At 48.6% G+C, this 18,370-nt stretch overlaps 2 protein-coding genes across 3 annotated transcripts; both read left to right on the top strand.

The window, feature by feature from the left end:
- Positions 1-1,481: 1,481 nt before the first annotated feature.
- LOC8029402 lies at positions 1,482-2,447 on the top strand. The gene has a single exon (XM_002404817.5). The coding sequence runs from the start codon at positions 1,568-1,570 to the stop codon at positions 2,054-2,056; it is 489 nt and encodes a 162-aa protein (XP_002404861.4). The 5' UTR covers positions 1,482-1,567; the 3' UTR covers positions 2,057-2,447.
- Positions 2,448-2,598: 151 nt separating this feature from the next.
- On the top strand, positions 2,599-13,737 carry LOC115311085. Of its 2 annotated transcripts, none has more exons than XM_042294577.1 (3): positions 2,599-2,725; positions 9,803-9,922; positions 13,463-13,737. In XM_042294577.1, the coding sequence occupies exons 1-3, from the start codon at positions 2,634-2,636 to the stop codon at positions 13,665-13,667; spliced, it is 417 nt and encodes a 138-aa protein (XP_042150511.1). In that variant the 5' UTR covers positions 2,599-2,633; the 3' UTR covers positions 13,668-13,737. The 2 variants fall into 2 exon arrangements, with proteins under 2 accessions (XP_042150511.1, XP_029825546.3); XM_029969686.4 differs by lacking the exon at positions 2,599-2,725 and adding an exon at positions 7,217-7,373.
- Positions 13,738-18,370: the final 4,633 nt, after the last annotated feature.

Here is an 18,370-nt window from a genome sequence, read left to right on the forward strand (position 1 = left end):
TGTCAGCTCAGCGCAAACTGAACAAGGACGAAGGGGCACACATACGACAGGACTTACGCTTCAGTTTGTTATTAATGTCATAGCGTCAGTCCCGTCGTATATGTACCTCCTCGTCCTTGTTCAGTTTGCGCTAAATATGAACCAAATGGCCCAACCAAAAGTCGTGTTGCTCTAATCTCAGTGCAGGGTCACTGACAAAAACTGCCCGCGTCGATGCCTCCCGATTCAGGTTCAGCTGCAGAAGCACTCGGAAGGCCTCGCAGCCGTCCTGAAGGCCCTGGGCCCGCGACGTCTTATGGGAACTAAGAGGACCGCCGTCCTCGTCCTCGCCTTCGTCCCGTGGATTGCGCAGGCATCCATGACCGCCGCGCACCTGTGCTCGTCAACCACCACCGCCGCCTCCTTCGTCATTCCAGTGACGTGTCTCCGCTTCATATTGGTTCGGAACCACATCTGGCTGGGAGCCGTGCTCACATCCTGCCTGTGCCTCGGCGTCGGCTCCCGACTACGCCACCTCAACTCCGCCGTATTCCTAGACGGTCTCTTGAGCCCGAGGGCCATCGAAGGCGCAAGACAGGCATACGGTCTTCTCTGCAGCATGACTAGCGTTCTGGACAACGCGCTGGGACCCGTCATGTTCCTCTGGCACACCGTCTTTGCGGCCGACCTGGTGGCCCTAGTACTGGAGGCCAGCTCTGCAGCTCTCATTCCTTGCTGTCTTATCGTCGCTAACCTGGTCCTTCTGCTGGTCCTCTGGATGTTTTGCTCGGAGGCCTGTTCTAGGCTGCGGTTCGAAGCCCTCGAGACCATCGACACACTGGCGTATAAGTTGAGCGAGCAGCCGGAGCTCAGCCTTTCCGGCACACTGGCCTGCGCTGCCGCCCAGCATCAGGATCTGGGGCTGACGTGCTGGGGCGTTGCGCGTCTCGACAGAGCGCTGTCGCTGGTCGTTTTGGGCGGAGCGACAGCGGTGTCGGGATGTGCGCTTTACTTCAGCGCAGCGATTCAGAGAGCCCATGAGCGTCGGCAAGAGCGTTGACGGATGCTTTGGATCAACCGATTTAGGGATCGACCGATTCCTTTCTTTTTATAGATTTTAAGCAGTGTCTTCTGGTGAATCCATGGAACGCGGACATGTGTGTTTATGCAAGAACCTCTGCAAATATGATTTCAAAAAAGGTGGTTTTTGTAGCCCAAAATTCGGTAACTCTGCAAACCCACCAGCGCTCCATCTGCGACAAAGCTGAAACCGAAACCGAAACAAATGCGAGGTTCAGCGTTGCCCGTTCATGAGCAAAACTATCAAAGTGTTGAAGTTAAAAACAAAAAAAACTCCAGGCTCATACTTCTTTCGTTCCTGCTTCTTTTTTTTTTCTTTTTCTTTTTTTCACGGAAGGTTTACTGGAGTTGGTTGCACCTAGCATAACAACAAAAGTAACATTGGCAACGCTGCACCTCCAAGCCCGCCGAAATATGATGCGGGTATCACGAGTTCACTTTCTTTTGTGGTGAACGCACGGGCAGGTGGGGCACTGCTTTAGGCCACCGTAACTGCAGTCAGGCGCACATGTGGCTTGAACTGTCTTGTATCGTTTGTGTGTCCGCCGTCATCTACGCGCTTTACTGCAAGTCATCTCCTAGCGTTCCCAATTCGAGCCTTTCGCTCATCATGACCCTGAGCTCAATGACAAGTGACGACGGGGGACTAGCGCCACGTGGGGTGCATCCGGCAAGACCAGGACAGGTCCGATCAGCAGAAAACCCTTCCCTGGAGCGCGGCCGACCGGCGCAGAACCGCTCGAATTTGTCGACGATGGTACGCGGCACTAGAAGGCGTCGGCAGCAGCGGCCCAGTCCGCCGCCCTACCCGCCTCCCGAAGACGCCGTTGGAAGGCTGGAGAGGGTGCACAGGGACTTGCGAGACATGTACGTCCGTGGCATGCTCCCGGATGCCGCTGTCAGGGACTTGCCGAACCTCTTCCGAGCACTTGGAATCAATATGGAACTGGACGTGGAAGCCATACTTGGTACCAGAAGCAACAATCTTCCGGACTGATACCCTGGTCAGTTTCGGTTCACGGTATCGCCCGAGTCCTCTGTTTTTAGAGATCTTAAGCAATGTTGTCTGGTGTCGTGATCTTGCTGTGTATCATCATCTGTTCATGTTCTTGAGACGGCCGCCTGTTATGCACCAGTAGGTGGCTCTTGTGTGCAAGTGTGGAATCATAAAGTGAACGTGTCATTTTGTCGGGGGACATTTCCGAAAATATTGGCCAGTCATTTCGCTCGGCTAACTTGTGCCCCGAGTCAGATCGTGTTGTTGATGCAGGTCAAGATGATTATATTTTAAAAGAACTACATAATGCCGCGTGTATGTATGTTTTCTAAGCTGACCCTTGTTTTCCGACGGCGGACACTGCTTTGAAATAAAGGTAGAATCGACTTTTCAGGTTTCCCGGTGTTGTTTTACGCTGGAAGCACAAGTTCATTGCCTGGCTTCAACGTTACTAAAACACTCGGTGGGGAAGCTCTCCCTTGAACCTGGGCCGCTGGCATCCACCGAGACCGTGCTAAATACAATAACAACTCCACCTTCTAGCGATAAGCTGAATGAAACATGAAAGTTGCTTTATATGGCTAAATTGTTTATTGATGACCATTCCTCAATCTGCAAGGTGGCCCTGCGAGATTGCACCACTGGCCCTTCCGTGACTCGACGGAACCAGTAAGTGCAGCCGTGCAGTTCACGGAGTGGCCGCTGCGGAAGAAATTGCAGCGTTGCGATCACCATTAGCTCAGTACTGGGATAAGGATCAGCGCCACTTTTTCAGAGCAGGCTCTATGGCAGTTTCCCTACTGAGTGGTTCTAGTTACATTGCCTGGCTTTTATCAGGTAAGAAGTCTTATTTTCATCGGTTGTGCCCACTGATCTCTATGACAATTGCTGGATTGTGCTTCTCCGCTTGTTCCCTGCAGTGCAAGTGAAGCCACCGGACGGCCATCTTGCTGGTAGACTATTTGCGATTTTGCTAGTGTTGCAGAGGCTGGCGGAAGCGTGCTATAGACACGTTTTCTAAACGTTAGTCATCATTCGCCGAAGAAGCTTTTTAAGTCCCTGTGAAACTGTTGAGACTCGCCGTTGTGAACACGTGGAAAATTTTACGAAAGCGCAGTGCCGCAGGAAAAAGGCAACTCATCGAAAGCAAGTTTCACCTGTCTCGCGGCGGTATCAAAGGTTCCTTGGCACGCCGAAGTACTGCATCTCAGTGCCTTAAAGGGACCATGAAATGACTTTTTTACTTTTTCCAGATAACTTTTACATTAAACCGTCAATGTTCACTGAATGCCAAACAGGCATCCGTTTTCGTCTCGGTTTATTAACTTCTACACAAAAAATTAATGAAATATCGACTTTTTCTTGACCGCAAAACAAGCCGTGACGTACGCTGTTTCCGGAACCGGAAGTTCTCTCGGCAGTAGGAGATGGGAGCGTTAGCGGCGACGAGCTGGGGTGCGCCGGTAGGTTTTACTGCGCCGATGTCACCGACGTATTTTCTGAATCGGCGCCTCTCATCGCCGCATCGCAGCTGAGCGTAATTCAATGAGATGTGTTGCGCTACAGCGACAGCATGGGCCTAGTCCCATACGCCGGTATGCCTTTTGGGAAGTGCAGCGAGTCTTCCGGTGAAGACTCCAGAAGTCAACCCAACTGTCATTGTTGGTAAAAGGCGGCCATGCGCACGCGCAGTAGTTGCTTCGTTTACCACACGATAGATGGCGCTTGGCTCTCAGCATTTTTAGAGTAACTGTATAGGCAAGCAGAGCATATACAGTTACTCTAAGCATTATTAGAGTGCCTCAATGTTGCTTGCCGGCTGCGCCGGGAGCCAGCAACATTGAGGCACTCTAAGCATTATCAAATTTGGCAATTTTCGCCACACATCTCTAATTATGCTACAAAATGTGGATCTGAATATTATTTAACAAAACTTTTAGGAAACATTCGCCGGCTATTTATTGTTTACGATCGCGGTCCTGGTGAGGTAGGCTCTTACCCAATAGGCGACATGGATTCGGCTGACGTGCTCCGTTTCCGCGGATGCATCGTAGTGAAAAGGCAGAGCTTTCGAAGGAAAGAAGTCGCAAAAGAGTCCAGTTTTCTTTTAAAAGTTCTATAGCAAATAATTTTTTTGGCTCCCTAGTTTTGTGTTTTTGTGTTTCTTTTCACACCTTTTACGACGTGCGGTGGATGAAATTCGATTTTAAAATCATTTCATGGTCCCTTTAACATGCTTGGATATCGATCAAGAATCGACGCCATGTGAATGTTTTGCGAGTGCAATGTGCGTGAAGGCATATGTAGAGGCACAACTCGTCGAAAGCAAGTGTCGCCGGTCTCGCGGCCTAATCAAAGCTTCCTTGGCATTCCGAAGTGCTGCGTCTCTGTGCCTTCGCACCCTTGGATACCGATCAAGATTCGTTTCAACGCCGTGTGTATGTGTTTTGCGAGTGCAATGTGTGAAGCCGTATGTACCTCTGGGCAGAGACGTCGTCCTGTCTGTTTTCTGTCCCTTCTACGTTTTGATGTTGCTTCTCTACCCCAGTCTCGGGTTAATTCGACGTGGTTAATATTCACCAGCTCGCCTGCACCCTTACAACTTTTTCTCTGGGCAGTGTTTTACTTTTACTCTGATTACTGTATTTGTAATTTGCAGCACTCGCGGTCCAGAAACGAGCTTGATCCAGTGTCCAGTGGTGATGGAAGAATGGGTATCAGTGGCGCTTTTTATTGTTTTTTTACTAGACGCTTATGGCAATCAAATCAGTAGTACAAAATCTTACAGAGACGGAGTACTTTGGCGTGCCAAGGAAGCTTTGATCTTGCCGCAAGACCGGCGAAACTTGCTTTCGACGAGTTGTGGCTTTTTCCTACTGCACTGCGCTTTTGTGAAAATGTCCAAATTCTTAAAGGAGCCCTGCAATTATATTTAAAGGGGCCCTGGAAGGTCTTTTTTCTGGTTTTTATTTGCACCAAACCTGAGCGCACTGAACGTAGTAACTTAGTGAAACTTTTCTTTTCTTGAAATTCACTTTATTTCAAAAGTTATAGGCAAATTAGAATTACAAAAACAAGCAAAAAATAGCCTCCCTCATGACGTCCTTGGTTGCTTGAGTGGCCGTGAGCTAGAGGAGAGGTAGTGAGCTCATGGAGCGCTCACGGCTGCCGCACTCCGTGTTGACGGCACGAGAGGGCGCCACTAAAGCATGTTCTGGATAGGCTGTATGCAGCGGGCTGCCAGAGCGGCTTTCATATCATTTGCTGCGCGAGTAAACACTAATTTGGCATGACACTTCATTGGCCACAAACGACAGCAAACACGGGGTAAAGATCAGTTCAGAATGGGAGCCACTTCGCGCTGCCATACCGCGAAATGGCAAGACCGCAAGACAGAGCTTCTCGCCGAAGGCCCTCGGAGCCGGTCGAATCCTCCTGTCCATATGACTGCAGCGCCGCCGCGTACACCCGAGACCTTTTCGTGTCGGCACCTGATCCTACTACTCCTTTCTAGTATGCGCCACCTTTTCCACCGCTAGGTGGCGGGTATGTTGACGGGTCATTTTTTGTTTCCGTACCTTATAAACCGCATTCGTTTCTTTTCTGATCTAAAATACTGAACGAAAACTACTTTTATAAATAATTGAAACGATTCGCGCCACTTATATTTTGTATTTCGCCTAAAAAGAAGCTTTTAGTGGCTCTGACCAGTAGTAAGCCCAGGACCAAAGACGTCACATATTGCGCGCTTTTGGCACCGTGGGTTGCCCCCGTAGGTGGAGGAGGTTTTCGCGTCGTCCGGCTAAAATATGTGACGTCTTTGGTCCTGATCTTAATACTGGTCAGAGCCACTAAAAGCTTCTTTTCAGTCGAAATACAAGTGGCGCGAATCGTTTCAATTATTTATAAAAGTAGTTTTTGTTCAGTATTTTAGATCAGAAAAGAAACAAATGCAGTTTAGAAAGTATGGAAACAAGAAATGACCCGCCACCAAGCGGTGGAAAAGGTGGCGCATACTAGAAAGCTGTAGTGGGATCAGGCACCAACGAGCGGCGAGCGTAGAAAAGTCCCGGATGTATGCGGCGGCACTGCGGTTCTATGGACTGGAGGATCCGACTGGTTCTGAGTGTTCCCAAGGCCTTCGGCGAGCAGCTTTGGCTTGCAGTTTGGCCTTTTGGCAGTATGGCAGCGCGAAGTGGTTCCCGTTCTGAACTGATCTTTACCCCGTGTTTGCTGTCGTTTGTGGCCAATGAAGTGTCATGCCGAATTAGTGTTTAATCGCGCAGCAAATGCAATGCGAGCCGCCCTGGCAGCCTGCTTCATCAGCCTAGCCAGAACATGCTTTAGTGGCGCCCTCTTAAGCTGTCGACACAAAGTGCGGCAGCCGTGACCGCTCGCTGAGCTCACTACCCCTCCTCTAGTTCACGGCCACCAAAGCAACTAAGGACGTCATGAAGGAGGTTATTTTTTGCATGTTTTTTGTAATTTTAATTTGCCTATAACTTTTAAAATAAAACAAATTCGAGAAAAGTGTCACTAAGTTAATACGTTCAGTGCGGTCACGTTCGGTGCAAATTAAAAACCAGTTAAAAAGTCCTTGCGGGGCCCCTTTAACGGCAAGTCTCAATCCTTACACAAGGTCTTAAAAATCATTTTCGACGGATGACAACGAACGAGTCAAAAACAAGTCTTCAGCACGCTGCCGCGAGCGTCTATAACGCTAGCAAAAGCCGCAACTCGTCTATGAGCAAGATGGCCGTCCGGTGGCTTCACTCGCGGGAGTTGGAAGCAGTGGGAAGCGCGATCCAGCAATTGTCTTTGATAACAGTGGTTGTGGCCTAAATTGAGCAAGTTTCGATGCACTTTTCATCTTTAAAAGTCTTACATGCTTGGCGGACGTGTGGCAGCGCTGGGGGATTCGGGCAAGGCAGCGGCGAGGATGTTCCAGACTGCTCGGTACAAAGACAAGTGCTAAAAATAAAAAAATAAAAAAATAAAAAAAATACATACTCGCTAGATAGCATCGATGTGTTCTCTGTTCACCTTTTCACCCATTCCCAGCATAGATTCCCAGGATTCCCAGAGTAAGTAGGGTAGCAAGAGTTTTATAAATGAACGCCTCTGGATAAGGGGGTCGAATCAACACCGGAGCAGCAACGTGAATGCGCCCCAGTTGCCCCAGTCGTCGGCATGGTGGTCTGAGACGCAGTTGAATCATGACGATAGTTTCCTTCGCAAACTTTGCGCTGTGCAGCCGATGTCTGCACCGATCTCAGCTTTCCACATGTTTAAGACTAATCGGAGATTCCTCACGCAGGTAAGATATGAGTTTGCAATCTTTCCTTTCACCATATTCAGGTGTTTTCAGTCGACGATAACACATGAAAGCCAAGCTCTCCCCCTCACTGAAAAAGAAACTACGCACAATTTTTCATCGCTTTTTTTCTTTTAGTGCGTGTGTAGATACTTTGAAGTCATTTTAAACGATCCGCCAGAATCGATTAATCAAGGTATCGTGCTGCGATTTAGTACAGAAGCGCTCGGAATTGATGTCGCAGGCCGTCTTTCAAAAGAGAAAAATCTGTTTCGGCCAGTCTGCGACGGCATAATCCAAATTGGCTCGTACAGTTTGCCCGGTCTGCGAACGAAATGGCAACATAAATTTTCTAAAACTTTTTTTTTTTTTTTTTACTTTTACTTAAGCTTCCACCGGCTAGCCACACCTTTGTAGTAAATCACAGCGCGATGCGGTGAAAAATCTATTTTCTCGGACCACTTCCAAGTAACAGATTGTCCACTTTTCAAGCTGCATTAGAGCAGTTGCTGGTTCAAACATTAGCAAATAAAAATTGCCACTGGGTTCGGTGCTCGAGAAAAACTGCAGATACTGGTTTTCCAGACATCTTATGGTTTAACAAGTTGTTAGCATTGTGCAAACAAGCACGCCGTTGCGGTTTCCAACCATGCTCTTGAGTGCTAGATTAGCTCAGTTACGGAACTGCTCATCGACGCTGGTTTCACGAGCAGTACTCCCCCTCTCAGCACGGCTCGCCTCCCGTCGTCCGATGGGCCGGACGGCTGCTTTGGTAGCTGCAGTGTATTCTATGGGATATGTACGCTTAGAAGCGCAGCATCTAGATGGCGTTGCATCATACTCTATGAAACAAACCGTTTTAAAACGAAAATCCAGATGGCGCTTCAAACGACGGGCGGCGAACTGGAGTGAGTGCGGGGGGGGGACCCCCCTCCGCGGAAGTTCCACAACTGAGGTGATCTAGTAACGTTGGTGCTAGCGCTCCCAAATGCCCCGCACAAAATTACTCACGTAAAGCATAGACAAAACCACCTTGCAAAACACGTCCACCTGACTATCACTGCAGCTCTTCAAAATCGCACCACATATTATCGTCCTGAATATGTGCGAGACACGTGCTTGCGTACACGCGAGGTAGCCGCCTCGGTGGCTCCGAGGCGAGAGCGCTGGCCTACGGATCCCCATGTGGCGGGTTCAAATCCCGGCCGAGGTGCCCGCAATCTGACGGAGGCTTATTGCACAGGAGGCTCCGTGTAACCGAGCTTTCGGCTGCACGTCAAAAGATCCCCATGTGGTCCAAATTAATCCTCAGTCCTCCGCTGGGGCATGCCAGATGCTTGTTGGTTTGGCACGTAAAACCCCCAAATTTGACTTTTGCGTACACACGATGTAATGTTTCACTATAGTTTAGCCGCAGGTTTAGGAGAGCAGGACACTTGCCGAAAAAGTCGGTGAAGAATTCGGCGGCTGTGGTTGGCTGGCACTGCGCTTGACCTTGGCACCGACCAATCATGGCGACCGAAATCCTCGCCAAGTGTGCATATTGGAGCCCTGGGTCAAGTACCTCCCACTAAGTTCTCCGTTTGCTATTATTGTTGGCTTCCCCCCCCACCGTTCACTCTGCTAAAGTGGTGGGCCCTGCGAGAGGAGGTGGTCCCGCTATTCTAAACTAGCAACAGACTACAATATTTTCGGCATCTGCACCGTGTCCATGCGGAGAGCAAGTCGTCTGCTTCTTGTGCAGGAGTTGCACAAGAAGAAACGTCTGCAAAACATCTGCGATTAAGGTCTTTATATCCAAGGCCATCGGGCATTTAATTCTGTGCAAGTTCGTTGAAAAAAACACATTGTGCTGTTGGTTCATACCTGGTGAGCATGTTTTCTTTTTTTACTATTTAAATCTAGCCTCGCCACACATAGTTGCTGAAGGCTTAAATCAGTGCGGGCTCGATCTTGAGAAAAAAGCTACTGCAACTACATCCACTTTTCGCCGCAGACGACGGACCAACCGCTCTGTTTACAAAGTTGTATTCACTTTTGTTTTTTACTTGCGTGGCAGGTGACTGTAGGATTGCGCCCGATTAGTCTCTTTATCGTGTAGAACATTGTATGATAATTCGCACATCTAAATCCGCATTTTTGTGCCCGATTAATCCCGAAACGGTGTGTTTTTTCACCGCGTTTGCACGCCGGCCGGAGCAATCGACGCACCGGGGTGGGAGGGGGGGAGAGAGCATTTCCCTCTCGGTTCTTTTTAGCGAAATGGTCTGTAGCCGGCATCCGTAGATAGTCCGCACTGCATCCACGGACTGTAATCCGGAAAATGTGGTGTATCATCTTTTTTTTTTTTAAGGTAAAACTATTTTCAGATGTTTGTGATATTATTTTCTTTTTCCCGTGGCACCTCCACGTATACACTTGGTTGCATTCAGGTGGGCTTCGTCTAGCAAGGGCAGCACTCCTGAAGACATAGAACACGAAGAGGACAAGCCGGTGGTGTACAGTACCAGCAAGGCGGCACAGTGGAAAGCGCAGCACAGCTTCAGGCCGATGTGAGTTCCTCCACGGCAAAAGCCCGGCACAAAGACTCCGGGCGCCACCTTGGCACCAGGAAAAAAAATGAGCGGTCCTGCGCTAACCCACAGTGCAGTCGCAGCGAAATCGTTGGGCATCGGCATCGCGTCCAAGCACCGTGGGGAACGAAAGCGTTCGGAACAAAATGAAGATCTGACCGTCTTGTTCCCAATGCTTTCGTTTCCTTTTTGTTCTGGAGTGCGTGAAAGTGTGTCCTCCGGCACAAGCTTGTGGCATTGATAGTGCTACAACGGGATTTTGTTATTGGTTACTTCTTTTCCTGAGAGCGCGTGCAGTGGGCATCGGGTGCTACAAAAACCTCGAGCTTAGAGCGGGTCGTCAATGTTGTAATCTAGGTTTGTGGTAACGTCTCCGCTTTGCACGTGGCGGACCTAAAGCCCTTTCACATTTTAAAAGTAGTGCAAGGTGCGTCGACATAAGAGGCACGTGCACGTGCAACCCTTGGGAAGATCATGACGACACAGTGCAGCACTGAGCTAGATTTCAGACGCCTTGTCCTTCCCAGAAGTGGCGCACAACACCTGTCTCGAGCATTCCCACCACAACGAATGACACCACCTTTCCCAGAATAGAGGGGCTTTATGCGGACCCAGGTTCGATTCTCGCTAACGGCGTGCAATCTTTTTCGAGGATTTGACAACATTAACGATGTTGCCAAATCTTTACTGCGCCAACTATGGTAGTGTGGACACGGGAGGTCAGTGCAGCAGACTCCTGTTCTGCGGGTCCCTCGCCATTTTTGTCGGTACTTCTATGACCAAGACCGCCCGGACCGTGGTATCCTACAGTCCAACGCACCAGCTCCCTCGACTCTGTCCTTTGCCGCTTGGAGACCGCTTTCGATGCGCGGGCATGGTAGAACGGCAAACCGATGCCTCGAAGACCGGGCAAGCGTAAAGCACGCAAAAGCTCCGCGAGAGTCGCTGCAAAGTGGCGGACATGTGCGTCTTGTCAGGGTTCCAGGCACCCATCGACGCTGCGTCTTTAAATGTGGGAGAAGCCGTAAAGCCTTCTTATGATCGAACACCAGACGAGATTTTGAGACCAGATTGATCTGCTTCTCGACCAGTTCTCCCTCGCCGTCAGCGGCATTTTTTCGGCGCTTCGATTTGTCCTTGGGGAAAGCCCTCTTGCAGATGCAGAGTCGAGGTCCAGAAAAAGCCCGAGGACTTTCTACGTCGCTGAGAACCCTCGGTAACTCGTGGTTAATGCAGCGTTAATTGTTCGTACCTGTTAGCTTGGCTTGCAGCGACTGTTTAGCCGCATGTAGTCATTCCCGCCCGAACCAACACCGCGTCGAAGCCGATGGGACGCGAAAGCAAACGGCGTGATTGCGCGGAGCAGTTCGAGATGTTGTACGGGATTGGCTGTCGCGACGCACCTGCCCCTTTCTATTCGGACGAGCGTCGGAGCAGTATATTGCATGGGATGTACATCTGACTGCTGCATCGGCATTTTTGGTCCCTCTATCGTCACATATTCAGCTGGAGACATCGCACCTGTGTCATGCTACGGACTGCCACTATTCTGGCAGCAGCACACCAGCAATAGTGGATGTGGGAGGCACCTGTAGTTTGGTGACTTTTTCGAACAAACAAAGAATGCAACAGCAAAAAAAAAAAACACTTTTCAAATTGTGTTTTTAAATTATCTAGGCAGTTTTTCTGTTATCCTCAAGTACTTTCATAAAGTCATGTTTTTTTTTACATGTTTTGATATTGCAGTAAAATGGGCCTGCGAGCACTTTTCCTGTTATTTCACGGTAAACCTTTCATACACTTTGCAATTTGATGGGAGCCATTCTCCACATGTATGCAACTACTCATTGTCATTTTTTCCTTCCTGGTTGAAGTGATACCAAGGAATCCAATAAGGGGTAAAAATATGTTAAATGCAGTTTAAAGGCCAACGTACGCTCTGTGCTTCCCGCTTTTGCCCGCCTCCTCCTTTCCTATATCCTCTCCACTTTTTACCTTGCTCCAACCTGGCTTCTCTCGCAGCTTAGGATAGGGGAGCCCCAAGAAGGTTATCTTCTCTGCAGAAAACCGAGGTTGCACGTCAGCCCTCAAGTATATTATTATATGCTTCCAACATTTCTTGGACAATTAGTTTCAAAAATAAAGAAAATGTTTGAAGTGTCATTATGAACTCGTAAACACGCGTTTGAAGCACATCTGGGAAGCGGAAAAAAGGCGTTTAGCTACTCCAACTACATCGTAAGAGGTTACTGTTGATCCATTACAAACTGCGTTGTCACAATTTCTTACCTGAATAGGTGATTATTAGAACGTGCGCAAGCAATATGTTAAAATTACCATAGCAAGCGCACCAGCCTCTGCAGCATTACAAAAACAAAAAGTAACGAGAAAAATGACCGTGCAAACACTTTCCGAACTTTGCAGAAGAGATGGAATCCCCATCCCAGACGAAAACAAAAAGAAATGGGGAACAGTTGCGAACAATGGCGAATGAAACAATGAAGTTAGCAGACGATACAAAGGTACAAATCGCCCAGCAAAGACCTCTTTCAACGACAACGATTACACAAGGCGTTGGTAGGAGCATTCAAAATTAGCAGGTGGTGCTCACCGCTGGTGTTGAGTCCACAACAAACAAAGCAAGAGCAACACGACGAAACTAGTAAAAAAAAATAAAAAAGGGCTTCACTTTCTTTTTTTTTTAGCTGCACCTTACACGTTTGTTTTCTTGCTTTCGTGACGTTGGTAGGAACTAAGAACAAAAGAGAGGAAAGGAATAATGTAGTCCAGCTCACACTGCCCGGTAAATAAGAGTTGCACGCTGCCATCGGCTTTGTTCTAGCAGTGTGTGACCTGTTTTTGCTTTCGCATTTCTTTTCCCATTGACTTTGGCAGGTTGCTTGTTTGCTCCCTTGGCGCAGCAGTTCAAAAGTATATTCCAGTATTCCGCTGCAACATATCCGTCCGCCAGAATAGCGAGCACTTTGGGAACAGTTCACAAGACAACCACACGCTCAATTTAGCCACGAATCTGTGACGGGTGCTAACGCCAGGGCACAGTGCAATGTTTTGAGCGCAAACGGCCGATTACACGGCTGCAGTCGCCAGCGATCACCAACAGCCACGGCGCTACAAGGCGAAAAAAACCGAGCGGATACGGATGTGGCGTCAGTTTCTTGGTTTAAACATAATTTAAACTCATAAATTTGTGATTATTTATTCTTTATTCGTCATATCTTCTCGTTATAGAGGGAATCACATGAGTTAAAATGCTGTTAAAAGAAAAAGAAGCCTGGAACTACCTACTGAGAAGCCGACGTCGCACCCTGGCGTCTGCTCCGAGATGCAGAAAGACTGGCGCTTCGCAATCTTTGATTAAATTTTTTAATAGGGAAATTGGCCGCCCACGTGTGTAATTTCGGGTCTTTCAGGATGCATGGAGCCCATAGATTGAGTTATCACCATAAGTAGGCGATCACAGAATTCCGTATTGACATGGTGCGCCCGATTCCTCCGCAGAATGGACCACGACCCGCCCGCCCTGCAGCGCTACTCGGTGATCCTGAGCACGGCTGCGTTCCTCATCTACTTCTGCATCCTGAGGGAGGAGAACGACCTGGACGAGATCCTGGACCGACCGCTGTCGGCCACCGTCCCCGACATAGAGAAGATCATAGCCAAGCCGCCGGAACCGCCCGAGAACAAGAAGTCGGGCTTCTTTTAGCTTCGGGCGAGGCCAGTAGTGCGCTACTTCTTGCGTGGATAGCGTAGATAAAGAAGACGGATTGTGTTGTGTCTCAGTGGGCGTTTCGTGGCACCGCCCGGGGTGCAAGCTGATTACCTGCACAACTTGCAGCAGCATGGCAGGGTGCTTCGGTCAGTGTTATTACCAGGTACCGCTGAGTGCTGTTTGGGCATAAAGAGATTTGTATATATATATATATATATATATATATATATATATATATATATATATATATACACACACACCAACAAACAGAATGCATTCAAACATTCCACGGAGGTGTCGTTAGGTGGTCCAATTATCATACTTAAATTTTATCAGTGTAGGCTTACAAAAAAACATTTAAGCCTGAAGAAATCTGTTATTTCCTATATGTGCAAGAGGGAAAACAGCAAATACCGTCTACTGTAATATCTCGAGACAGCCCACCTGAAATAGAAAGCGAATCGAGTGAAAATAATGAATGGGCTAACTTTCGGTTTAAAGAACAGTAATATTAGATTTTGCGACCTGCGAAACTTCTGACAGCAGCGAGGGGCAAACTAATAAAACGGCTGCCCTTTCCAGTCGGTAATGTTCGCATATCTCCCGCTGTGGCTAAATAACACCATTGGCCAGGGCCCTGTAATTGCTAGAAGTGGGCTGTCTTTCGGTGTTATTGAAAAAAAAAAAAAATATGAAATCATGCCAAAACTAGGGATGGGTGCTTATTTTTTGGGGGATGGGCCATCTCTCGGGGTGTTATGGCAGTTGTTGCTGCTACTTTTGGATGGTTCTACGCATGCTCGGATACGTTGCATCTGATTTCGGCTGTTCATCTCGTAGGTTTTCACGATTTTGCTTTATGTTGTGCCATCTGTGAGTGGCAACGTCAACCAGAAGGTTTGTGCTGTCTTCCTTGCTGTGATATGAAAAGAACTTGTTTTTTAAGGCTTAAATATTTTTTTATATAACATATTCACACTATTTGTGTATCACAAATGCACCACCTAAAGACACCTTTCTAAAAGGTTTTATTGCACTCAGTTGGTGGATTTATTAATAAAACAAAAATGTGTATGCACAAACAGCGCTTGGATACGCCTTGTAGATGAACTCGGTTTTGGAACTGCCCATAAACACTGCATTGCTTCCACGTACAGCACCCCCTCTCCCTCTAAGGTGTGCCTCCCGTCGTTGGACGTGTCGTTTCTTGGAGGGACGGCTGCTATGGCAACTACGGTCGTGCAGGTTTTGTTGCACAGCGTTTAGGCGGCGCTTCGCCGTTGCATCTCCGAAAAATAGAGTTTTGAAACGCAGCCGCTAGATGGCGCTTCGAACAACGGGTGGCAGGCTTGAGGGGTAGAGGAGGGATGCCCCCCTTCGAGGGAGTTCAACAAGCGGGTCGATCTAATAACATCGGCTTCCACCGACGACTGCAAACACTCTCCAATGTTGCCTACTTGGAAATTCGAGTAGGCCAAACACCCCAGGTTGCACTGCAGAGCATTTCACCGAACCGTTGGTGTTGAACTGTCCGGCTTAAAAGGGTTCGCAATTGTGAAGCGCAAGGGACAGACACTGACATGAAGTAGACGGGACTCGCGGGCGAAACATTGCAGGAAGCGTACGCGGATGATGCGCTCCCCAACTACCGGCACGCGTCGTAGGGTATGGAATAAATGGTGCTAGATGTATTGTTGTCTCAGAGTGTCCAAAACCGCTTCTCTCTTTGTGGCGGTGGAAGATGGCCGCTCGACACACACCTTTCGGCTGGTCCAGCGCCATCACCCGGGAGAAAATGCCGAGACGCTCCGTCGTGGACACCCGTAGCGTTCGATAGTCCGCAGGAGCGACTGGGCACGCATGGAACTTGTTCCACAGCCCGGTTCACGAAGGTGGCAGCGTGAAGAAGACGATTCCGGTTCAAAATCTCTCCGGACGCCATGTTGGTGAACTTTCACCCCACGTCTTCCTACGCGCAGAGGCCGCATTTTCCGACTTGCTGGAGTTCCTTTGCGTTGCAACTGACTGTGTCAGCCACAGCAGCCTGAAACATAAGAGAGCATCGGCTGGTACTCCATGTTTACGCATAGCGGGCCTTCTTAGGACTTGAGACGTGCCGGCCACAAAGAAGTTGACCCGTCGGTCACAGGAACATGAGCCAGTCGTGGCACTTTTGACCGCGTGCGCCTCTGTGGAGTGAGAAGGCCTGCCCCCGAGATAGGTGGGTGGTACGGCCCCATTCCCGCCTGGTGGCATTCAACCGGTAGTGTAGTCACGTATGGTCACAAGTCGCTTCCCGCAGCACCAGGAACAACATCTTGTCCACCTAGAATTATTCAGTTTTGGTTGCTTCACTGAGGGAGCCACTTTTATCCTCGAAGGAGCAAGAGCCGATCAGATAATTAGAGCTTCGGTCACATAAATGCAACGATGCTGTTTCAGAATCCATCCCCACTCCATTCGGGGCAAAATGAATCTGCTAATTCTATTCCCAAAATTGTTCCAACTCCAGAGTGGCAACTCCGCAACATTGCCACCCATCCCTGTAACTAAGGTGGTTGCTGGATATGCACAACGGATAGTTTCTAGGCAAAATGGTAAGCTACCGCTCACTACGTTCATCCATCCGTGGTTCTGGAAGGCTCTGCAGCATGTGAAGCCTTACTCCATGTCACTAGTTGCATGCAGTACAGATGAAGGCAACACCAGGAGAGGGGGAAAAAGGGCAAGCACTAGAAAGACTGAGGAGGAGGGGAGTAGCCTCCTCTCCTAACGTTTCTAGTGCTCTCCCTTTCCCCCCCCCCCTCTCTCATCCCACCTTCCTAGCGCTTGCCCTTCTCTCTTCGCCTGGCGTTGCCTTCGCCTGCACTGCACACAACTAGTGATACAGGAGATAAGTCATTATTTCTTTTCCTGCCTGCTAACTGGACACAAATGGATCCAAACATACAGACAACCAAAATCCCGCAAGGCAATTGGCGGATAGGTCTCTGTTGCCATGGCAATCGTCATTTCAGTCCTTTCATACTTTGGAAAGTGTCGTCCTGAACCAGCCGTGCTCAGATCGTTATGATGCGTCATCATACTAAATGCACTCCACGCCAATGTAAGTGCCCTTGGCACAGAGTCTCGAATCAATTTATTAATTGCACGTAATCTTCGCAGATATATTTCAATGAAATTGTTCTTGCATGTCAAGACGGGAAAATATTTCGATCCCACCAAGCACCAACGCCGCATGTGGTGGCAGTGCGAAGATGTGTGGTTGTTTCACTGGTGTGTTGCTAGCAAAATCTTGTACAAAAAATGTCTTCATAGAGCTAGCCATAAATTTGTATCGGCTTGCCTAGAGCAGAGGTCATTGTGTAAATGCACGTTCCGTGGACCAAACAGGGAGCTTGTCATTTCTTTATCAAGATTCAGTGGCTTTATGTGAAACAACCCTGCTCCTGTCCATTTTGATGTGAACCAGCATCAATGTGTGTGATCACTATTGCATGGTGCATGTTGAATGCTGTTTCAATATCGCCTCAACCTTGACTTAAGTGATTTACCAACGATGTCCATTACAGTGTAGTGCTAGATAGCCTCCTCCAGCAGGATCAAGTGGAAAAGAGAATACAGAGAGCAAGTCATCCTCTTCTTGCACAGGCGTTGCAGCGACACCGGTCCGATTGGCTTCGATTGAAAGGATGGTGGGTAGACTTCGATGCTAGATGCCTCGATTTTTACCCACGATTTTTTTTCAATCGTCCAATAAAAGTTTGGTGTTCCGACATCATCGCAACCATGGAGGTAGGAAACTTTTGGAGGCAACATGACGCCACTAGAGATGAAGCCAGAAGCGTGGAGGGACATGCCCTCGACGATGACCAAAACCGAGACGCAATTGGACGAAAAGAGCTCTCTCCTTTATGTCTAATAGCGTCTCTGGATTTAGGTCATCGTTGAGGACATGTCTTTCCACAAGCTTCCCGCCTCCCTGATCGCAACCCGTGGAAGCCGCAGACGGAACTTGCGCTTTGCATACCTGCTTTTCAGACAACAACGGATAGCCGAGGTGCCTGTATAACGAAGCAGTGTTGTGGAGAAAGCACCGCAACATGAACGTTACATGCTACATTGTTGCATCGTACATGTGCAATGTACTATACATCGAATGCATCTGGACAGATATGGCTGAACCAAGAAATTGGGCGACGGCTTGTTCCACTTGGCAATGGAATAGCCACAGTTGTCAATTGAGCTTTTACCTTTCGCTGAATCTAGTGCTGCCGTCATCTTAGGCCCAGAAAATTGTGAATGCATCAAAATGGCGCAATTGGCACAGCTGTCCCACCCCTGGTCTCTAGTTTGCACGAACCACACTATCCTGGCATTGAATACTTCGTTGGAAGTGTCCATTGACCCAGAGTTGCACAAGGCTGCTAAGTTATAAACACTGTCCACCACTACAAGAAAACATTCAAGCAGAGACATTCCACCACTCTATAGGTTTTTATACAGTGCTCGGAATGTGGCACTCTTCCAACTTGAAATCAGCTCGATAGGGTGAGGGAAAGGAAGGTTGGGGAGGGGGATGCAGACAGAACTCTTGAGAGGGGGAAACATCCTCCTCTCCCTCACCCTACCTTTTTGAGTTGCAACGGACTATAACGAATTGGCGACTGGCCGCCATTCCATAGTTTTGCTCTGCT

The sequence above is a fragment of the Ixodes scapularis genome, unplaced genomic scaffold (assembly GCF_016920785.2).
Source record: "Ixodes scapularis isolate PalLabHiFi unplaced genomic scaffold, ASM1692078v2 PGA_scaffold6__148_contigs__length_123643588, whole genome shotgun sequence".
NCBI lineage: Eukaryota > Metazoa > Arthropoda > Arachnida > Ixodida > Ixodidae > Ixodes > Ixodes scapularis.